Below are 22,703 nucleotides of genomic sequence, written 5' to 3' on the forward strand. Positions count from 1 at the left end.
CAGCACTTAACTCATCACCCCCATCAGCCTACTTTACCTCCTGTGTTCTTGATAGTCCCACCCAGTCACTCAAACTAGAATCCTTGAACTTCTGTTTCCTTCCCCTTGGCCACACATCTCTCAGCTGATTTTATGACCTATGTCTGCCTCTAGTTCATTCACTTCCTCATATCCCCCTCCTCCCAGTGCAGTCATTTATTTTCTCTTGACTACACCAGTGATTAGTGAGCATTAGAGTCACCTGGAGGCTGCTCAGTGCACACATTGCGGGGCCCCATCCCAGAGTTTCTGATTCAGCAGGTCTAGGGTACAGCCTGAGAGTTGGCATTTCTAAGTTCCAGGTGATGCTGCTGCTGCTGGTTCAGGGACCACACTTTGAGAACCACTGGGCTAGATCATTGCAGCAGCTTCTTTTCTTTTCTCTAGCCCCCCTAAGTCAATCCATGCTACCACCAGTGATCCAGCTAAATATGAATCCAACAGTGCTACACCTATGTTCACATAGTAAAGCCCAAGTTTCTCAACACAGCAACCCTCTATGACTCGGCTTCTTCTTACCTCTCCAGCTACGTTGTCCCCGCCTCCACAGCCCCCACAGTGCTTGCTGGTGCCGTGTGAGCTCTGTTCTTTGCCATTGCTTGTGCTCTGTCTGCCTGGAGTGCCCTTTCCATCAGTCTCACCTGACTCTTTCTCACTCATCCTCCAACAATGAGCTCCAGTGTGGTTCCCTGGGAGGTCGCCCGAGTCCTTCTCTCTAGATGGGGCTAAATGCATCTTGCCTGAGCCCCCAGAGCACCTGTAGACACCTCTGGCTTATCACTTACCACCCATTAGTGAATTGATTGGTTCACGTGTATCTTAATTTCACCCTTCCTGACCCCCATCTCTGTCCTCAGACTGTGGGCTCTTTGAAGGCAGGAAAACTATGTCTTACTCATCCTTTTACACCCATTTTCGGTATACATAATAGATGCTTGATTTTTAGTTTATGAAACTAAATATTATTCCCCCAGGTACCTATCTCCCACTAGGAGCCCCACCACCACTTAGATGCTAACACCTTCATCACTGCTTAATAAATAAAAATCTTTGCAGTTAGTGTGTATGTATTTTTTAAACATTGAAAGATAGATATAAGAGCTTTTACTCAGAGCACTCAAGGCCCACCACAAGTAGGAGTGATTTTTAACAGAGTTCCAGGAGCGTGGAGCCCGAAGGAGGCCCTTCTTCCCTTTTCACTGGTGAGTCTGCATCATTACTCTCAGCTGTGGCGTGTGATGAGGAGCACGGGGCTCCCTGTGGCGGAGGAACTGGCTGATGAGGCCTGCTCCTCACTCTCATGGTTCCCACACACCTCAGTGGAGCAGCCCACGGTTGCTCCCTGTGCTTTGAAGGGACGCCAAGCAATGTTCCCTGATGTTGGAGGGTGCTCGGAGAGACTGGCCCTGAGCGCTGTGTTCTCTGATGAAGGTGTTTCCAAAGCCTTGAGTACAGAAAGGTGAGGACCCTGAAACTCTTCCAAATGAGTAAGCAGGTAGATCTCTAGAGCAAGCATACAAGGCAGCCCCGGCTTTCATTCCTCCCTTGGACGATAGTATGTTACTCAGCCAAGAGGAGAGGGAGCTGTGGGCGGACCCAAGACAGGCTGCGCGTTTGAACTGCTTTTTTTAAAAAAGTACTTTGAATGAACATAAAATGGTCCTTTGGGATTTACTTCTTTGCTGTGCATTTCCCTTTTTTTTCCTCCACCGATGGACCCCCTCATTGTGTCCTAACTATTCTGGGAGAATAGGGTGGCAGGAGGGGAAGCAGTGGCCCTTCCTCAGCCTAGCCACCCGCCCAGAAAGAAGCCACCTCCACCCTCACGCTGCTACTCTGCTCTCCTTCCTAATTCTTAAAAAGTGTTTTTTAAAAAGAAGAAATAAGATTGTGGGTCTTGTTACATTGGCTTTTGGTGTAAGCCGTGGTGGCAACAGAGGGCAGGGTGTAGTGGCAACTTGCCCACTGTGTCTGCACTTCTGTTAGTTAAAAGTGAGCCCATAAAGGGTCAGGTCAGAGGTCTTCGGGAGGCCCAGGGTCAGCTGTGCCGGTATAAGGGACACCAGTCATGTTTGCTGAGCTTCTAAAAATGTTGAGGTTTTGTATGATGTTTTACTCAGGTTTTAGCATCTTCAGTATATGCATTTCATCAGTAACTGGAAATTGTTTTTGCCAAGTAAGTTACCTTGTTTAAAATGCAGGTATATGTATTTTGTGAGTGCTTTCTCATGGATTACTTTTATCTGAAGTAGCCCTGGTGGCACATATCTTGGCTGCTAACCAGAAGGTCGGTGATTTAAACCCACCAGTGGCTCCTAGGGAGAAAGATGCGGCAATCTGGCGTCCATAAAGATTACAGCCTTGGAAACCCTATGGGGCATTTCTACTCTGTCCTATAGGGTTGCTGTGAGTCGGAATCGACTCGACAGCAAAAAGTTTATTTTTATCCTGGTTGAAAACCAGTTGCCGTGGAATCCATTTTGATATATGAAGACCCCATGTGTGTCAGATTAGAACTGCATACCATGGGGTTTTCAATGGCTGATTTTTTTGGAAGTAGGTGGCCACGTCTTTTCTTCTGAGATGCCCCTGGGTAGACTCAAACTTCCAACCTTTTGGTTAGCAGTCAAGTACCTTAACTGTCCATACCACTCAGGGACTCCATTCATCGGGGATTAGTTGGAAGTAATGAGAAGTGAGCACTGGCAGGACTTGTACACACCTGGCTCCGATTCGTTCCTCCTGTAGCTCACATGATCTGTGGGCTTCAGGACCAAAGGTTGCAGTTCATTCCAGTGTGAGTGTCCCAACACACCAGAGCCAGGAAAGCTGGCGTGGGTGCATGCTTCATGCAGGTGCTAGATGTGGCTATAAATCCAGAGAGTTGCTTCAGGGTCACGGGGACCCTAGTGTGAGATTCTGCTGGAGCCAAGCAGGGAAGACATTTAGCTATTGGTTCTCTAAGGCAACCCCGATTTATCAATGATAAAATGGAAGACAGAAGCAACCTGGATAATTGAAATCCACAGGAAATCTGTAAAACTCATTTTACCAGATGGTTTCTGTTTCCTTGCCCATCAAATCTATTTACCAGAACTGCTGACCAGGTAGCAAAATTGACTGACTTGACTATCATCCCTCCCCATTCTCCATCTTCATTTAATGTTAAGAAGAAGGGAAGGCAAAGAGGATAGAAGAGGAGCAGAAAGAATGCTTGAATTTTTCCACAAACTGGGTAATTGTCTCCTGAATAAACCAGAGATTCGCTGTTCTTAGCTCGTCTTCTGTTGCACAATGTAATTTTAAATGCTTGAAGTCATCCGGCAGTTTCTATTATCAGACGTATCCTTAACAACAGGAAGGAAGTTAGTTGAAGGATGTCACGTTTCGATGCTGCCTTTAAATTCCTCTGCTCTCCAAATCAGACCCTGGGTTTGACCTTTGGAATCTGGGAACTAGTGTTATGTTTACATAGTCTCAGTGAGGGATGCTGAGACTGAGTTAGGACATTCACGGAAGCTTGATGTCTTGATTCCTGCACTCCATGTATGATGTAAAGCCTTTTGGCCTAATCGTAGCACAGGCAGTCCCTGGATTATGAACAAGGCGCGTTCCTAAATCTGTCTTAAAATCAAATTTGAACGTAAGTCAGAGCAGTTAGGTACAGTTTGTATCTAACATCAGTCAAATATTTTGTCTCAGTATATAGAGTATAGCGTACCTTTGTATGCATAAAAAGCGTTAAAGAAACACTTGCAGATACACTAAAACATTTAACATGATAATACAGATATAACTATAATGTTTTGATTCACATTGCAAAGAAGCACTCATTTTTTTTATAACTGTAATGTTTTGATTCACGTTACAAAGAAGCACTCATTTTTTTTTTTTCACAAACCATTGTATGTACCCTGAATTTTTAATATAATAGGCTTTTCCAGTGTTGGTTCATAACTACAGATTGTACATAAGTCAGACATTCATAACCTGGGGACTGCCTGTATTAAAGTGCGGTTAGGGTTTTTTTTTTTTTTTTTTTCCTCCTCTGAAGTTTATTCTCTCTAAGGTCTACTTATTTATTATTTCATGAATTATATTCCAGACCACTTTTTCTTTCCATTTTAATGTATACCAAATTTTATGCAAATAACACACGCCTTCTACGTTTGTTTGCCAACCATGCCCTCCCCCGCAAGGCCTTTTCATTAGTGCCACTATGCCAGTTTTTTTTACATGTTGCAGTAAAAAAAATTAGCATGGCACGCTTATGGAAATACCTTGAGGGGGGAGGGCACGGTTGGCAAACAAATGTAGAAAGAGTGCGTTATTTGTGTAAAAGTATGGCAATCAATATCAAACTGAATTCTTTTCTCATGGCTGTAGATGAAACAGAAACTCTGGTGGCATAGTGGTTAAGAGCCACAGCTGCTAATCAAAAGGTCAGCAGTTCAAATCCACCAGGCGCTCCTTGGAAACCCTATGGTGCAGTTCTACTCTGTTCTATAGGGTCACTATGAGTCGGAATTGACTCGACGGCAGTGGGTTTGTAGATGAAACAACTGTATTGCTTAAATAATATCTCTCTTTCACCTAATATTTGTTGGGAGGGATGCTGTAAGTCATGTTAAGAAATGGCCGTACCATGGAATTACTATATAATATTCCATGGTATGGCTGTTTCTTAATATGTTTATCAATTTTTCTGGTAATAGATATTAATGGATTGATGGATTAGACTGTTTCTAATATTTTGTTGTTTTAGAAAACTTAATTAGAAATCTCCAAATTGTTTTTCAAAGTGGCTAAACCATTTACATTTCCACCAACAGTATATGAGACTTCCTGTGGGTCTATCTTCTGGCCCTTATTAGTGCTTGACTTGAATTTTACCATTCTGTTGATTAAAATGGTTGGGTATGAAATAGTATCTTATTGTAAGTCAGGAAGGTTTTTTTTGTGTTTGGATCTGATGGCATCTGATGTCTCCATGTTTATTTTTAATTACCATTTCAGAGCTCACAAGAGAATGGCTTCTTTATCCTTTCTCCGTGCTTATTTTCCAGGCCCCGTGGGATGTACCATCTTCTCCACTGGCCCAGTAGGGCTCACTGAGGGTAGTGGTAATACTTCTTCAGAACAGTGTTGTCACCCACAGTGACAATATGGAATGGAGGAGGGGACGTGCAGGGAGGAGCGCTGTGAGAGGCAGTGAACTCCTTCGCTGTGTCTCATGCCTAGGGGTGGTTGAGGTTCTCATCTCCCCGTTGCACTGGACTGTGTCAGCTGTGCAGTCCCCTTCCACAGGTGCAGGGTGCTTTGTGGTAAGCGCTGTATGTGCTGACTTCCTTGCTTACTTCACTTTCCCCATACTTGTTGTTTCTCAGCTAGATCTTTCACATCGATTTATGTCATTCTAAAACTCTTACTTAATTTTAAATCTTTTAGTAGGCCATCTTAAGGCCTTTCTGGAACAAATGGAGGTAAAAGCAAATATGTAAATAATAGTATGGCCTTCCTAGTAAGCCATGCCTGGGTTTAAATCTCAACTTGTAACCTTACCTTGCTGAAGCTTTAAGTTCTTTAGCTATGAGAAAGGCTGATGTGTCCGACTTATGGGATTACTGTGACCGTTACATGAGATGATATATATAGGGAACCCATCAGCTCCCCCACTTTTTTTACAGAAGCACAGAGCAGTTACTTATCTTGAGCAAAGTCCCCAAGTCTTAGCCTAGTGTTCTCAAATTCCTTTTCACCAAGTTTCAGAGAAACTATCTGCATTTTGAGGAAATGTAAATAGAGCACCTTATTTATTATAATTTTAGCAAAAATATACACGACAGAACATTCACCCACTCATTAGTTTCTACACGTGCAATTCAGTAACATTCGTTACATTCTTCATGTTTTGCACCATTCCTGCTGTTTCTACGGTGTTGTTTCCCCACCATTGACTTAGATTCCCTACCCCCTAAACTTCTCATCTATGTTGTAGAGTGACTGCTGACAATTTGAGCTCATGTAGATAATTCTTTAAAAGACCACAGTGGCCGTGTTGCTGAACATTCTTTACTAATTTAAACAGTCGTTTAAAGATAATTTCAGGGGATAATTTTGGTTCATGGTGTGAGGATTTTCTCAAAGCAGTAGATTTGGGAGTTCTTCCAATCTCAGTAGGTCCGGTGAGTCTGGATTCTGTAAGAATTTGAAATGCTATTCCACATTTTTTCTCCTTTTGATCAGGATTCACCTATTGATTCCTTGATCAAAACCTTTAGTAACAGCAGCTAGACACCGTCCAGTTCTTCTGGTCTCATGGTGAGGGGGGCAGTAGTTCATGGAGGCAGTCAGACCTGTAGTCCAGTTCCCTTAGAGCACCTTATTTCACCAAATAATTTCCTCGGGGAAAAAAATAGTATATGTAAAATACATAGTGGCTATTCCTCAATTAATATTAACCCAAAGACAAAAAACAAACTTGACTAGTAAAAATGTTTTTTAAATTTATTTTGCAGTGTTTAAGGTATATGAAAAGATAGAAGATATAATTCAGTGAATATCCATGTACTCACTATCCTGCCTAAAAAATAGATCATTAATAATAAAGTTGAAGCCCCTGGAGTGTCCCTCCTTGAACACATCCCCCTGCTCACCAGCTGGGCTTGTTACTGTGCTTGTCTCACTGTTTTGTTGTTACTGTGTGCCTTCAAGTCAATTCTGACTCATAGCCAGTTCATAGGACAGAGCAGAACTGCCTCATAGGGTTTCCTAGGCTGTAATCTTTATGGGAGCGGATATCCGGGTCCTTTCTCCTGCGGAATCGCAGGTGGGTTCTAACAACCGACCTTTCAGTTAGCCGCTGAGCACTTAAATATTGCACCACCAGGACTCCTTCCAATAGAACTGCTTACCTCAGTTGGCCATTTATCACCCCATGCATTTTTTTTGTACTTTTACTCTAGTCCTATGTTTTAAATATTTTAAAACTTTATCCAAGTGGTAGCTTAAGGTATGCATTCTTCTAAAATTTGCCTTGCCCTTTTTTTTTTTCTAACTCGATATTTGTGAAATTCATTTATTTTGAATGGTTAGCTCTAGGTCATTTATTTTCATTACTGTATAATATTCTATTGTGTGGATATTCCTTAATGTATTTATCAATTTTTTCTGGTGATATTAATGGATTGATGGATTAGGCTCTTACTAATTTTTTTGTTTTTATGAATAGTGTTACCCTGAATATTATTTTATATGCCTCCTTATTTACCCTGAAGACACGTAAGAGGCTTTTTGTTGTTGCTGTTAGGCGCAGTTGAGTCTTTTCCTACTTACAGCGACTCTATGTACAACAGAATGAAACACTGCGCCCTCCTGCGCCATCCTCACAGTCGTTATACTTGAGCCCATTGTTCCAGCCACTGTGTCAATCCATCTTGTTGAGGGTCTTCCTCTTTTTTTCTGACCCTCCACTTAACCAAACATGTTGTCCTTCTCCAGGGACTGGTTCCTCCTGATATGTGAGACAAAATATCTCCATTCTTTTTTCTAAGGAGCACTGTACTTCTTCCAAGATAGATTTGTTCGTTCTTCCAGCAGTATTATTTGCAAATGCCACAATTCAAAGACGTCAATTCTTCTTCAGCCTTCCTTATTCATTGTCCAGCTTTCTTATAGGATATACACTTCTTCTTTATTAGAAATCCCCAAATTGTTTTTCAAAGTGGCTGAACCAATTCACAGTTCCACCAACGGTATATAAGAGTTCCTGTGGGTCTAGCTTCTTGTCCTTATTAGTGTTTGACTTGAATTTTCCCATTCCATTGATTAAAATGTTCAGGTGTGACGTAATATCCCATAGTAACATAAAATTTTTATTTTCTAGACTAATCAGGTTGAGATCTCTTCATTCTTGTATTCCTCTTCTGTGAATTGTTTTTTCAAATCTTTGCCCAGTTGTCTTTTTTTTAAATTGATTTTAAAAGAATTATATGTTCTGGTTACTAACATTTGTTGATTTTTATGAATTTTACATATCATCTCCCAGGCTGTGGCTTTTTTCTTTTATTATAGTGATTTTTTTTGGTGGATAGAAATTTTAAAATTTAAAGTCAGATTGATTAATCTTCTATAGTGTGTTTTGACGAGTAGATATTTGTATATTTACACTTATGTGATAGACCATCATTCTCCTAAATTAATATTTATGATAAACCAAAAACCAAACCCATTGCTGTTGAGTCGATTTCAACTCATAGCGACCCTATAAGACAAGTAGAACGGTCCCATAGGATTTCCAAGGAGTGACTCGTGGATTCGAACTGCCACCCTTTTTGGTTAGCAGCCAAATGCTTAACCACTGCACCACCAGGGTTCCATATTTATAGCAGGGCATAAAATGCAAAGTAGTTAGATATGTCACCCACTGTGAGTATTTCCTAAGAGTCCACATACATATATAACAATAACATGAAAGAAAATTTTTTGGTTTTGATTATAATTTAGGGATACGATCCTCTGGGGGGAAACCCTGGTGGTGTAGTGGTTAAGTGCTACAGCTGCTAACCAAAGGATCAGCAGTTTGAATCCACCAGGCACTCCTTGGAAACTCTATGGAGCAGTTCTACTCTGTCCTATAGGGTCACTATGAGTCGGAATTGACTCGATGGCACTGGGTTTGGTTTTTTTTTTTTTTTTTGGTTATCCTCTAGGGACATTGTGCCTAAGTGGTAATCTTGTGTCTTTGGAGGGAATATCTGGGAAAGACCCCATAACATCTGGGTTCTGCTATGACTGCTGAGTCTTAGGTGGTTATTGGTGCTTCCCTAAGCTAAGCACTCCATTGATATTTTGTTGAATAAATGAATATATGCTAGAAGTCTATGGGAGGAGGCGGGAGCTGAAGTTGACATACATGTCTGCTGTAAAAAGAAAAGAAAAAAAAAAGATATTCAACAGAACAGACTAGTGGCTTTCAACCTTTGTTGCACCCAAGGAGATTAAAAAATGCTAGTGCCAGGCCTCATCCTTAGAGATTCTGATTCTCTTGGTTTATAAGTAGGGCCAGGTTTTAAAGTTCCCTTGTTATTTCTAATGCAAAGCCAGGTTGAGAACTTCTCGGTCAGAGAATTGGAAGCAGGAAATTGAGGGGAGGACTCTCTTGGGCACTGAGAGTCCCCAGCAGGGGTGCCAGGAGGTGCTAGTGTGGCCAGAGTCAACCCAGGTGAGGCCCGAAGGATGGTGTGAGGGCAGAGCCAACCACGGGGCTTTTGCTGAGAAAAGGCGGGAGAAGAGTGCTCTGGGTAGGCTGAGAGGGTGGAACCCAGAGTGAGACGGAGTCCCAGTGTGGAGCAGGGATGTCCAGCCTCACGGTGAGGGCACCTAGAAGCTGCAGTGCCAGTGCCTTTTTCTGGCTGGAAGCTGGAGGGTGGACATGGGCCTGTGAAAAAGGCAAAAGTCAAACACAACCTCTGTTTACCCAGAGCTCAAAAGAATAAGGAAGTTTGGCCTGGGAATAGAAGGACACCTTGAGAGAATTAAATGCTATTTTGAAATCGAAGCTAGCAGGACAGCAGGCAGGGTTGACTAAGGGCATTTAAAAATGCCTGTTCCTGTTCCCACAGCTGGTTCCTTTTGTGAGTGAAAAATGATCTTTATCATGGAGTTGTCCTCTAATGAAGTGAAGTCAAGTTTGCTTAAGCTGTGTGTGTTTGTGTGTGTGTATACATACACACATGTATATATGTACACACGTGCATATGCACACACATGCGTACGTACCCACACGTGCACACATACACACATGTGTATACACCTGTGTGGGAACACTCAGTACTGCAGATGGTGGGGAAGAAGGGATTCCAAAGAAGAAGTCATCGGAGCAGGGAACATTCAGAATCTGAGCTTTTTTTTTGGAAGGTGGAATTATGAATTCCCCACCCCGAAAACACACAAAAAAGGAACACACACACACACACCAACACATGCACACACTCCTTTTACTTCTTAGTGGTAGTGGCAGCCCTGTTAGCAGTAGATCAGACCAGGGTATGAGCAGGGTGTTATGGATTGAATTGCGTCCTCCCCAAATGTATGTCAACTTGTCTAGGCCATGATTCCCAGAATTGTGTGATTGTCCACTGTTTTGTCATCTGATGTGGTTTTCCTATGTGTTGTAAATCCTACCTCTATGATGTTAATGAAGCAGGATTAGAGGCAGTCATGTTAATGAGACAGGACACAATCTACAAGATTATGGTGTATATTGAGTCAGTCTCTTTTGGGATATAAAAGAGAGAAGCAAGCAAGGACACAGAGGAGACTTCCTACCACCAACAATGAAGACCCATGAGGGGAGTGTGTCCTGTGGACCTGGGGTCCCGGTACTGAGAACTTCCTAGACAAGGGGAAGATTGATGACAAGGACCTTCTCCCAGAGCTGACAGAGAAAGAAGCCTTCCCCTGGAGCTGGCACCCTGAATTCAGACTTCTAGCCTTCTAGACTGTGAGAGAGTAAATTTCTCTTTGTTAAAACCATCCACTTGTGATATTTCTGTTATAGCAGCACCAGATAATCAAGACACAGAGATTGCCAGGTACTGGGTCATCTATTTTGCAAAATTGAAATAGAGTCCAGAAGCTTACTTAGGACTCGCGATAACGAACAGAAGGTTGGGCAGTGTAGCCCCATCTCAAGCATAACGGAAGAGCAAATGAGAGGAAAGCAAAATGAAGTCCCAGTCCTGACTCTGTTACTTAAAATCTGTATGATCTTAGGCAGCTCAACTCCATAAATCATTTTTTGAGCACCTTCTAAATGCTGGGGATAAAATTGTGAAAAAGCCAAACAAACATAAGTCTGTGTCCTCAAGAAACACACCATCTTGCCAAGGAGAAAGGTACCTGAACAACTAATAAAATAAGCACTATAAAAGGACAGAGGTACCGAGGAATGAATTGTTTATTCTCCTTTGGGTGACGTTGGGCTCGAGAAGTCTTCAGAGAACAAGGGGCATTTGAGCCCTTGGAGGAGGACTAAGCTGTGCAGAGCAGATGAAGTAGGGAAGGGCTTTCTGGGCACCCTTTCCTTCTTGAATTCTCAGCGTCCCTCTTAGAGAAGCTCTAAAACTCGGTGATTCCATATTACTTAACAAAATTCCTGAAGCTGAAACTACCAGGATTTGTGGCAATCACAACTAGAGACTGTGGAGGAGTAACAGGTGAATAATTGTTGTCGTTAGGTGCTGTCGAGTCGGTTCCGACTCATAGCAACCCCATGCAAAACAGAACCAAACACTGCCCGGTCCTGCGCCATCCTTACAATCATTGTTATGCTTGAGCTCATTGTTGCAGCCACTGTGTCAATCCACCTCGCTGAAGGTCTTCCTCTCTTCCGCTGACCCAGTACTATGCTAAGCATGATGTCTTCTCCAAGGACTGATCCCTCCTGACAACATGTCCAAAGTATGTAAGACGCAGTCTCTCCATCCTTGCCTCTAATGAGCATTCTGCCCGCACTTCTTCCAGGACAGATTTGTTCGTTCTTTTGTCAGTCCATGGTATAGTGAATATTCTTCGCCAACACCACAATTCAAAGGCGTCAGCTCTTCTTTGGTCTTCCTTATCCATTGCCCAGCTTTCACATGCATATGATGTGATCGAAAATACCATGGCTTGGGTCAGACACAGCTTAGTCTTCAGGGTGACATCTTTGCTCTTCAACACTTTTAAGAGGTCCTTTGCAGCAGATTTGCCCAATGCAATGCGTCTTTTGATATCTTGACTGCTGCTTCCATGGCTTTTGATTGTGGGTCCAAGTAAAATGAAATCCGTGACAACTTCAATCTTTTCTCCATTTATTATGATGTTGCTCATTTTGGTCCAGTTGTGAGGATTTTTGTTTTCTTTATGTTGAGGTACAGTCCATACTGAAGGCTGTGGCTCTTGATCTTCGTTAGTAAGTGCTTCAAGTCCTCTTCACTTTCAGCAAGCAAGGTTGTGTCATCTGCATAACGCAGGTTGTTAATGAGTCTTCCTCCAATCCTGATGCCCCGTTCTTCATATAGTCCAGCTTCTCATATTATTTGTTCAGCATACAGATTAAATAGGTATGGTGAAAGAATACAACCTTGACGCACACCTTTCCTGACTTGAAACCAATCAGTATCCCCTTGTTCTGTCCGAACAGCTGCCTCTTGATCTATGTAAAGGTTCCTCATGAGCACAATTAAGTGTTCTGGAATTCCCATTCTTCACAATGTTATCCATAATTTGTTATGATCCACGCAGTTGAATGCCTTTGCATAGTCAATAAAAGACAGGTAGACATCCTTCTGGTATTCTCCGCTTTCAGCCAGAATCCATCTGACATCAGCAATGATAGCCCTTGTTCCACATCCTCTTCTGAAACTGGCCTGAATTTCTGGTTGATATACTGCTGCAGCTGTTTTTGAATGATCTTCAGCAAAATTTTGCTTGCATGTGATATTACTGATATTGTTCTATAATTTCCACATTCAGTTGGATCACCTTTCTTGGGAATAGGCATAAATATGTATCTCTTCCAGTCAGTTGGCGAGGAAAGCTGTCTTCCATATTTCTTGGCATAGACGAGTGAGCACCTCCAGCGCTGCATTTGTTTGTTGAAACAACTCAATTGATATTTCATCAATTCCTGGAGCGTGTTTTTTGCCAATGCCTTCAGAACAGCTTGGACTTCTTCCTTCAGTACCGTCGGTTCCTGATCATATGCCACCTCTCGAAATGGTTGAATATCGACTAATTCTTTTTGTTATAATGACTCTGTGTATTCCTCCCATCTTCTTTTTATGCTTCCTGCGTTGTTTAATATTTTCCCCATGGAATCCTTCACTATTGCAACTCGAGGCTTGAATTTTTTCTTCAGTTCTTTCAGCTTGAGAAACGTCGAGCGTGTTCTTCCCTTTTGGTTTTCCATCTCCAGCTCTTTGCACGTGTCATTATAATACTTTGTCTTCTCGAGAGGCCCTTTGAAATCTTCTGTTCAGTTCCTTTACTTCATCAGTTCTTCCTTTTGCTTTAGCTGCTCGACGCTGAAAAGCAAGTTTCAGAGTCTCCTCCGACATCCATCTTGGTCTTTTCTTTCTTGTCTTTTCAGTGACCTCTTGCTTTCTTCAGGTATGATGTCATTCCACAACTCGTCTGGTCTTCAGTCCCTAGTGTTCAATGAGTCGAATCTATTCTTGAGATAGTCTCTAAATTCAGGTGGGATATACTCAAGGTCATATTTTGACTCTCATGGACTTGCTCTGATTTTCTTCAGTTTCAGCTTGAACTTGTATAGAGCAATTGATGGTCTGTTCCACAGTTGGCCCGTGGCCTTGTTCTGACTGATGTTGAGCTTTTCCATCGTCTCTTTCTACAGATGTAGTCAATTTGATTTCTGTGCGTTCCATCTGGCGAGGTCCATGTGTGTAGTCGCCGTTTATGTTGTTGAAGAAAGGTATTTGCAATGAAGAAGTTTTTGGTCTTGCAAAATTCTATCATTTGATCTCTGGCATTGTTTCTATCACCAAGGCCATATCTTCCAGGTGAATTAGCCAACCTTAATTTCTCTCAAAATTTTGCCTCTTTCATCCAGGGCTTCCAACTGGTTCATTTCCAGTTTGACCCCTGTTGAGAATTTGCATTTCCACCCCCAGGTATATTCAATCAGAATCAATCAGGGATCTTGTTAAAATGTAGATCCTGATTCAGTATATCTGGGGTGGAAGAGCAAATTCTCAGCAGAAGGTCAAACTGAAATGAATTCGAACCCCGTTTTCATCTGCCTACTCTGCATCAACTGTTTTTTATCTTGGAGTTCCTTCTCTGTAGAAGTAAAGCCAAGCTGTGCTTTTTTTTTTTTCTTTTAACGTTTTCTTGATCAATACACTTTCCCACTTGCTTTCACTGCTGTAATTCCTACTCACAGCAGGGTTTCTGTTTGTTTTTGTTTTTTGCTAAATCTCTGTTCTTGTTTATCTAGAAATTAGGCAAACCAAATGTTCAATTTTCCCAAGTTACAGATCTGATCCTGTTAGTCCTCTGCTCAAAAACCTGCAGTGTGGTTGGTGGCTGCCGGATACAAAGTGTGCCCTTTTCCAGTAACCTCTAGGGATGTGACCCCAACCTTCCCGGTCTTCCCTTCCATATGCTCTACAATTCAGCCTCTCTGGACTCTTGCTTCTCGCTCGTGAGCACCTTTGCCATTGTTTATGTTGTTCCATACGTCTGGAATTTCCTCCCCATCCCAGCCGTTTAGTGTGGTTAAGAGCTATGGCTGCTGACCAAAAGTTTGGTAATTCGAATCTACCAGGCGGTCCTTGGAAACCCTGTGGGGCAGTTCTACTCTGTCTTATAGTGTGCCTATGAGTCAGAGTCGACTTGACAGCAATGAGTTTGATGTTTTTTGGTATTCTTTGTAACCTGCGTGCCTTCATGAAGCCTTCTTTGACCTTCCCACCTCCCTAACCAGAAATATTATGTCCTGTCTCTCAACTTCAGAGTCTGGGGGAAAGTGTCTATCAACCAGAACTCCATATCCAGCTAAACTATAAAACAAAAATGAATAATAGATATCTATACATCAATAAAGACTGAAAGAGTTTGCCACTCATAGACCCTCTCTGAATAAAAAGAAATGTTCTCAACTGCATACTCAGGGACCTATGTTCCTAGCTTGAGACCATCCATGGTAAAAGTATTTATACCATGGAAATCAGCAGATGCTACCAAATAGGGCTCTTTTTTTTTTTTTCCTCCCTGGAGAATTGGCTTATTTTAGTGTGAATTGGTGACCCTAGTACATGCATATATGTATGTGTGCATGTTATTCACACACATGTATGTACACAAACATTTAGAACTATAATTGTTGTACAGTTAAAGCTACACTGCGTAAAGAGAAATGAAGTCCTAACACAAGTTACGATGTGGACGAACCTTGAAAACACTATGCTAAATGAAATAAGTGAGTCATAAAAGGACAAATGCTGTATGATCCCACTTATATAAAATAGGCAATGTATAGAGACCAAAGCTTATTAGTGGTTATCGGTGGTGGGGGGTCATTGTTAGCTGTACTGGAGTCAGCCCTGACTCATGGCAACCCCATTTACAGTGGGATTGCACTATTGTGATCCACAGGCTTTTCACTGGCTGATATTTGGAAGTAAATTCCCAGGCCTTTCTTCCTAGTGTGTCTCAGTCTGTAAGCTCCACTAAAACCTGTTCAGCATCATAGCAACACACAAGCCTCCACTGACAGGTAAACAGCGGGTGTGCTTAAGGTACATTGTCTGGGAATCAAACCCAGGTCTCCTGTGTGGAAAATAAGAATTCTACCACTTAACCACCACTGGGGAGTCATTACTTACGAGTTTCTGTCAATGATGGTGGGATAATTTGGGAAAGGACAGTGGTATTGGTTGTGCAACATGGTGAAAATGTCATGGAATCGTACATGTAAAAATGACTGAATTGGCAAATGTTTTATATATATTTTTTTATCACAGTGAAAAAAAAATAAAAGCAAAAAATTTTTTTAAACTACACTGTGGTTTACCAATCCTTCCTCATTGGGCTATTGGGGAAAACCCTGTGGTTGGAGTGGCTGGGACACGTGTTTCTCCTCACGCTCTGGACCTGTCCTCTTCTCTCAGCTGCTGGAATTATATTACCTTGTGACTCCCTTTTTGCTTATCTGTCCCTAGCAAACTTAGTCGCTTCCTGAAGAGCTACAGCTCCTGACCTTTTGATTCAAATCACCAGCTGCTCCTTGGAAACTATGGGGCGGTTCCCCTCTGTGCTATAGGGTTGCTGTGAGTTGGAATCAACTTGACAGCAAAGGGTTTAGTTTTTGTTTGTTTTTATACTAATTGAAGATTTTGTGTCTGCAGGCTGTTAAAGTTCACTCTTTGAAGTAAGAATCTTCTGCCTTGGCTATACAGATGTCAGTAAATGCTCTCCTGTTTCTGTTCATGTTGCTGTTTTACACACTGGTGACATGCAGGCAGTAAGACTCTCCTGTATCAGGAACAGAACTCTGGGAGCTGCTGTTTGTGAATATACCTGCTGCAGATTTCCCTCTGCTGATCACTGCCTTGTTCTCACCGCCAGGGAGGATGAATTCTGGGGTTCTGTTGGGATAGTTGAAAACAGGGCACAGAAACCAAGGTCAGAAGTCTGGGAACATAGACCATGGATGAAAAAGCAAGCCAAGAGAGGAAGCAAAGTGTGGGTCAGGACTAGAGGAGTCAGTAAACTGAGGCACCGGGCTAGAGGTGGAGATGTGAGAGGCAGGGGTCTTGGAGAGGGCCCTTAGCACCCAGCTTGCAGTTCCTATTCTAAACTCTGCTGTCAGTCTACCTGAGGCTCAGAGCTCACCTTCCTGCTGAGCTAGGAAGACAGAGGTTAAGAAGCTGGATGCTGGCAGGGAACAGTGGTGGCTATGGGGGAAAGTTGAAGGTTTTTGCTGTCTTTAGGCAAGAAAACGATTGCTTCTAGCCTGAGTATTGCTTTTAAAACTCCATACGGTTACTCAGTGACCATCGCTTGTCTCCTATTAAGATCACACGTGTGAAAGCATCTAGGATAGAGCTGGGACAGAGGGGCACTTGGGAAATGCTTACAGTCATCAGGTGTACTCCAGGTAGCATTTAAGATAGTCTGCCTCCCGACTTATAGACACCAATTGCTGTTGCATCGACTCCGACTCATGGCAACCCCATGGGTGTTAGAGTCGAACTGTGCTCCACAGGGTTTTCAGTGGCTAGGGTTTTAGAACTAGATCACAAAGCCTTACTTCTAAGGTGCCTCTGGGTGGACTGGAACCTCCAACTTTTTGGTTAGCAGCCGAGCATGTTAACCATTTGGACCATTCAGGGACTCCTACCTTGTAAGGTTAGCCACATAACTACTTCATGCTCAAGTTGCTTACTTAGAAACACACGCAAGCAATGTATCCTTTAGGATCATATTATTATTTTTTGGAATGTACGCGCTTGCAGCAGGGCTCCACCCCCCCCCCCCCCCAGTCTCTTAGCCTTCCAAAGTGAGTCCCTTTTTATTTTATTAAAATTTTAGTATCTCATTTTCTGGCACTGGATGACTAGGTACTTTGAGAGCCTGGTTTGGCTGGAGGAACCATTAAGAAGTGGACTTGTGGATACAGAGAACCCAAGAGAGATCACAGGGAGAGTGAAAAATGTTATCAGTCAAATTTATCCTAATATATCAAATTGACTTCACTTTAATTCATTAACTTTTAATTAATGCAAAAATCTGGCATTGAGCTGCTTCTTAAGGAGGGGTGCGTATTTCAAACAAAACTGCCTTTGGAGTAGAGCGGAATGGGGACCCAAGGTTCGGGTACGCAGGAGAGACAAACCTCTAGAGAGCAGTGATCTCTGGGGCAGCACACTTACTCTAGGCGCTAGCATCAGCAGGTACACCTCCCAGGATATGGTTTTGCTTTGAGAAAAGAAGCATAAGAGACTTGAGCATGTCACTTTTACCTAAAGACAGCAGGGAACCACTGGAGGGACTTGTCGCTAGTTGGTGGGTCAGGGACTCCAGGCTTATCAGTTGGCTTCAAGTTGCACCAGGCCCACTGGACAGATGGATGGACGGACCCACTCTCACAGGCCACCTCCCCCAGGAAGAGCAGGAGGTGCAGCCTTGCCCTCCGAGAACCCACACAGGTGCAGAGCGCCTCAGATGAGCGGCCTTTCAGGGCACTTTGAGTGTTCTTCTGACTGGTTTGGTGAGAAGCCAAAGCACCCAGCACCATTTCTTCACACAAGGATGCTGGGGTGGGGGTAGATGTTAACTTGCAGAGGAGAAGAATGTTGGGTGTTTGTGGTCATGTTTTGGAACTTGGGGAAGGGGAATGAAAGGAGAAAGGGAAATGTTTAGTGTCTTCAAAAGTAGAGTTGAAAGAACAGTTGTGCCTTCTTTGTTTTTTAGCTGATGAAGCCGCCTGCTGTGGCCCTGGGTCATTGTGTTGTCTTGGGTCATCTGAATTCTAATGCCTGCTGAGCATGTCTGCCCCACTGATGGGCGATGCAGAATGCTGAATGCGGGATAAGCTTCTAAGTAGTGGCAAAACAACTAGCCTTTTTTAGAAAAATAAAAGTGGATACAGGGAGGTGAAGCCAGGACTTTTAGCCAAATTAGTTTAGAGAAAAGTCATTTTTAGAAATCCAAGTGAAGTAGTTAAAAATAAAGACAAGTGTTTGCATTATGCTCACAGTTAAAACCAGTTAGAGGGTGTTACGCAGGGAACACAGAAGAGGCCTGGGCTCATCCCTAAGGTGGCAAGGCAGAGCCTCTTACGGTCATGGTGTGTTGTTCTCAGCTTATTTGTAGAAATAAAACTGAGATGAATCATTTGTTCATGGCAAACATGGGTGAGAGTAAGCTGTTTACCCCTCAGGCCCAAACATGAAGATGACAAAAATAAGATCTAAATATAGGAACAGCTCTTATACCATAAAAATGTGTTAGCTTCCGCACTGGAGAGCAGTGTTTACTCTCTTCAAAATCGTAATAGCCTAGCATGGTACCTGGTGCATAGTAGATGCTCAGTAAGTAATTACTGACCTGTTTTCTCCCATAAAATAGAACATGCCTATTGTAAAATTTCAGGCCCTTTAAAAGTAAAAATAACCCGAAATGTCAGCACTTACCTTTTGGGAATGTATCCTTTCAGACATTTTCAATGCTTAAATGTGCAGATGTTCTTTTATAAAACCAGCATTATGCTGGACATGTTTTGTAACCTGTCTCTATGTCAGTAAGCATGAGTTCTTTTATTGAGGGTCTGTGTAGTGGCTTAATGTAATATCCCACGTAAGGAAGGATTTGTAAGTTTGTGTGGTTTAAGACTTGACATGTCTCATATGCTGTCCTTTATTTAGCAGGCTTCTTCTGCGGAGGTACGCATTGGGCCCATGAGACTGACACAGGACCCTATCCAGGTACGGCTCCATTCTTCAGTAGGGCTTGATTGTCAGAGCACGTGGTTTGGGAGTACCATCTCATGGGTTTTCTGGTACCACAAGCAGATAGCCATCCTTGCCTCTGCACACGTACGTATGCATGTGTGTACATAGTGTATGTATATATATATATATACCCATATTTGAATGTGTGTGTGTGTAAATGCTTATTTTTGTAACATCAAATGTGATGATTCAAACTGAAGACGCGAACAGAATCCCATCTTGAATAGACATTTAATAGGTAAATTTCTATGGTGGATTGTGAGGAAGGACAACTAGTCTGCCCAGCATCCTGCTGCAGCCAGAAAGGGATGCATTGTGGGGGTGGAGGGCAGAGCTTTGCCAGGAGCCACACCTTACTCTGCTTTTCGTTAGCTGTGTGACGCGGCATGTGTTGTGTCACTTCTCTGACCCCAGTGTTCTGTGTGCGATGTGGGGATGATAATGTCTCTGTCATGAGGAATTATGAGTTAAAGTAGCATCGAATGCCAGGAACACTGCCTCTCACTGGATCAGATGATGCTGAGAAGATGATAAAAGACCCTCCTTTCTTGTCCTGTGTGACTTGAGGGAGCAGGGTCCAGGGAGGGCAGGCCAGCCACCTGCAGAAGTGACCTTGCTCTAACGACAGCAGCTGGCGGCACAATGCCGTCAGCAACCACCCTCCCCGAGGTCCCTCCAGCTTCCTACGCACCCTTTGGAGGAGCATGTACGAAAGGAAGCTTGTACCCTTCAAAATAATTGTTAAATTCCCATCTGCATATAAATTATCCTGTTGGGGCTAAATAAGGGAGCCTCCTCCTTGTAAAACCTGGCTTGTTGGCATCTGGAGGCTTGTCCTGTACTCGATACCTGTGAAGATGCAGAAAGGATGTAAACCAACCAACGTGTAAATGAAAGTAAAAAATCAACCAAGAACGTGACCCGCTTGATTTATGAGCAAATGGAAAAGAAAATAACAAGATTTTACAGATGCTTGGAAAAGGAAATGTAAATCTAGGGAAAACAAAAAAACAAAAGGAAGAAATTTAGCTTGGGAAAATTTGATGAAAACAAATTTAGGAGCGGAGAGAGAAAAAATTAGTAAAATAAACATGAGCCACGACTATTTGTATAGAATATAAACAAGTGGAAAATTCCAGTAATCACTCTGGCGGCACGTACTTTGTACTCCAATTTTGAGTAAAGGCAGTGACAGATAAAGGAGTTGTTATCAGGGATTTATTCCTAAAAGCAATTTCTAGAATTTACACAATGATGCTGGGGATTGTGTAGTTTAGCTCAATCTCATTTACCTTCAATTTTGCCCTGTGCTGTACTGGCAGTGAGTGTCCACGATAAGGACGTCTTCTTCTTTATTAAGTGTAGTTTGTTAAATTGCAGAATATTTCAAATATTCATGAGTGTATGTGTATATATCCATAGCCACTTTTATCAAATATCAGCAGGATGCCCTATATATCTCAGTTTTTTATAAAAATAAAAGATGGCAGATGCCATTTAAGCCCCATATTTATCCATTTGCCCTTCTTCCTGTTCTCTCTAAAAGTCACCACTATCCTGAGATTGATTAAAATACGTATTTGCGTATTTTACTACCTATGTACATGTCCATTCATAATAATTATTCTTGCTTTGGATGTTTCCCAACTTTATTTGCAAAATGTCATGCTGCAGCCATCGTTCTGAAATTTTTCTTTGTTCAAAATCATTTGTGAGAACTATCCATGGAGAAAAATGAAGCTCTAATTTATTCACTTTCACTGATGTGTAGTATTATATTTGAACATATACCGGAGTAGCTACAAGGCCTTGTGTGATTAGATTCTGGAATGCTGTGTGGTTCCTCTCTGCCTTCTCCCCCCAAAACTCAGTTGCCCTCAAGTCTACTATTCCTATTCATGGCAACCGCATGTGTGTCAGAGTAAAACTGTGCTCCTCAGGGTTTTAAATGGCTGGTTTTTCAGAAGCAGATCACCAGACCTTTCTTCCATGGCACCTGTGGGTAAACTCAAACCACCAACCTTTTGGTTAGCAGCCAAGTACGTTTGCTCCTTGTACATTGGTGAACCAGTGACTGGGATATGCAAAGCTGCCACAGAAATGTGCAGCGTCTCCCTAGTCTCATTTGTCAGCAGCAGAAACAGGGAGAATGGCCCCTGACTTGGTTCCATCTCCTATATGTCATAGAAGTCTAACTGGGGAACCTAATTTATGTCCCTAACCCTAACTGCAAGGGAGCCTCAGTATTGTAGTTTTTAGCTTTCTAGGAAGGCACGTTAGAAAAATGTTGGTGTGAACATTCAGTGCCAGTTCACCATACCCATTGTTCTGTCTTTACCAGACACCACACTGCTCTCTAGGGTGATTTCTAATTTTAATTTCTAATTATGTAACGCTGAAGACAGACAATGTGTTCTTGTGGTTTTTTTTGTTTTTTTCATTTTTGGAAGGCCTCTCCCTTGATTTCCTAGGAGGGTTGCAGGCATCACCACAACCACTCCAAAACCCAAACCAAATCCATTGCCGTCATGTCGATTCCAACTCATAGTGACCCTACAGGACAGGGTAAAACTACCCCAAGGAGCAGCTCGTGGATTCCAACTGCCAACCTTTTGGTTGGCAGCTGTAGCTTACCGTAACTCTTAACTACTGCGCCACCAGGGCTCCAAAAAAAAAAAAAAAAAACGTTAGGCTCCAACCTAACGTTATTTCAGTGCAAGGGAAATGCTCTAAGCACCTTCTCGGTAATACCACTTGCCTTCCATCGGAGATGTGGCTATTGGTGCCCCAGCCTAAAGGCCCTTCTCACACCCTCTCTTGAATCACGTGCATTTGTAAGGAAGTCGTTTTTAAAGCTTGCCTCTGTCTTCTAATTCTTCAGATTAACCTCTTACCCTGCTAGAATCTGGACTTGCTAAGCACAGAGATAGATAGAAAAAATATATGTGTATTCTACTGTTTTCTGCTAGTGTTTAATGTTAGCACAATTCAAAACATACAGAAAAATTGCAGGAATAGAACAGGGGATCATGGATACCCTTTACCTAGATTCACCAACGTTTCCAAAGCTCGATTTGCTTTAATTCATTCCCCCTTGTTCTGTCTCTCCACACACACACACACACACGTGTGCACACACACACGTGTGCACACACACACTTTTTTTTTTCTGACCTGTTTGAGACATGATGCCCTATTACCTCTGAGTAAGTCATCGTGTATTCCTAAGGCATTTCCAAGAATATTCTTTCACATAACAACAATCCAATGATTAAAATCAGGACATTTCATGTTGATACAATACTGTGGTCTAATCCATAGTCCATATTCAAATTTCGTTAATCATCTTAATGTCCTTTACAGCTATGTTGTACAGTCCAGGATCCAGTCCATAGTCAGGCATTGCATTTAGTTGTCATGTCTCTTTTCAGGAAACAAGACAAAACAAAACAAAACCCCATTGCTGTCGATTCCGACTCATTTCGACCCTATACAACAGAGTAGATCTGCCCTATAGGGTTTAAAAGGAGCGCCTGTTGGATTCAGACTACTGACCTTTGGTTCACAGCCAAGCTCTTAACCACTGTGCCACCGGGGCTCCCACGTCTCTTTAGAATGCTTTAATCTGAAACAGTTCCT

At 42.4% G+C, this 22,703-nt stretch overlaps 1 protein-coding gene across 10 annotated transcripts in view; it reads left to right on the forward strand.

The window, feature by feature from the left end:
- The window catches only part of PDE8B (phosphodiesterase 8B), a 263,697-nt gene that overhangs the window by 87,508 nt on the left and 153,486 nt on the right, over positions 1 to 22,703 (forward strand). For 6 of the 10 annotated variants that reach the window (XM_010588229.3, XM_064273434.1, XM_064273415.1 and 3 more), the window contains exon 2: positions 18,978 to 19,037. The exons of 1 other annotated variant lie outside the window; for it this stretch is intronic. In XM_010588229.3, coding sequence (XP_010586531.2) covers positions 18,978 to 19,037 — 60 coding nt within the window. The remainder of the gene's footprint in view (positions 1 to 18,977; positions 19,038 to 22,703) is intronic. 3 more of the 10 variants (XM_064273411.1, XM_064273442.1, XM_064273435.1) reach the window with 1 other exon arrangement.

Source organism: Loxodonta africana, chromosome 2 (genome assembly GCF_030014295.1).
Source record: "Loxodonta africana isolate mLoxAfr1 chromosome 2, mLoxAfr1.hap2, whole genome shotgun sequence".
NCBI classification, from domain to species: domain Eukaryota; kingdom Metazoa; phylum Chordata; class Mammalia; order Proboscidea; family Elephantidae; genus Loxodonta; species Loxodonta africana.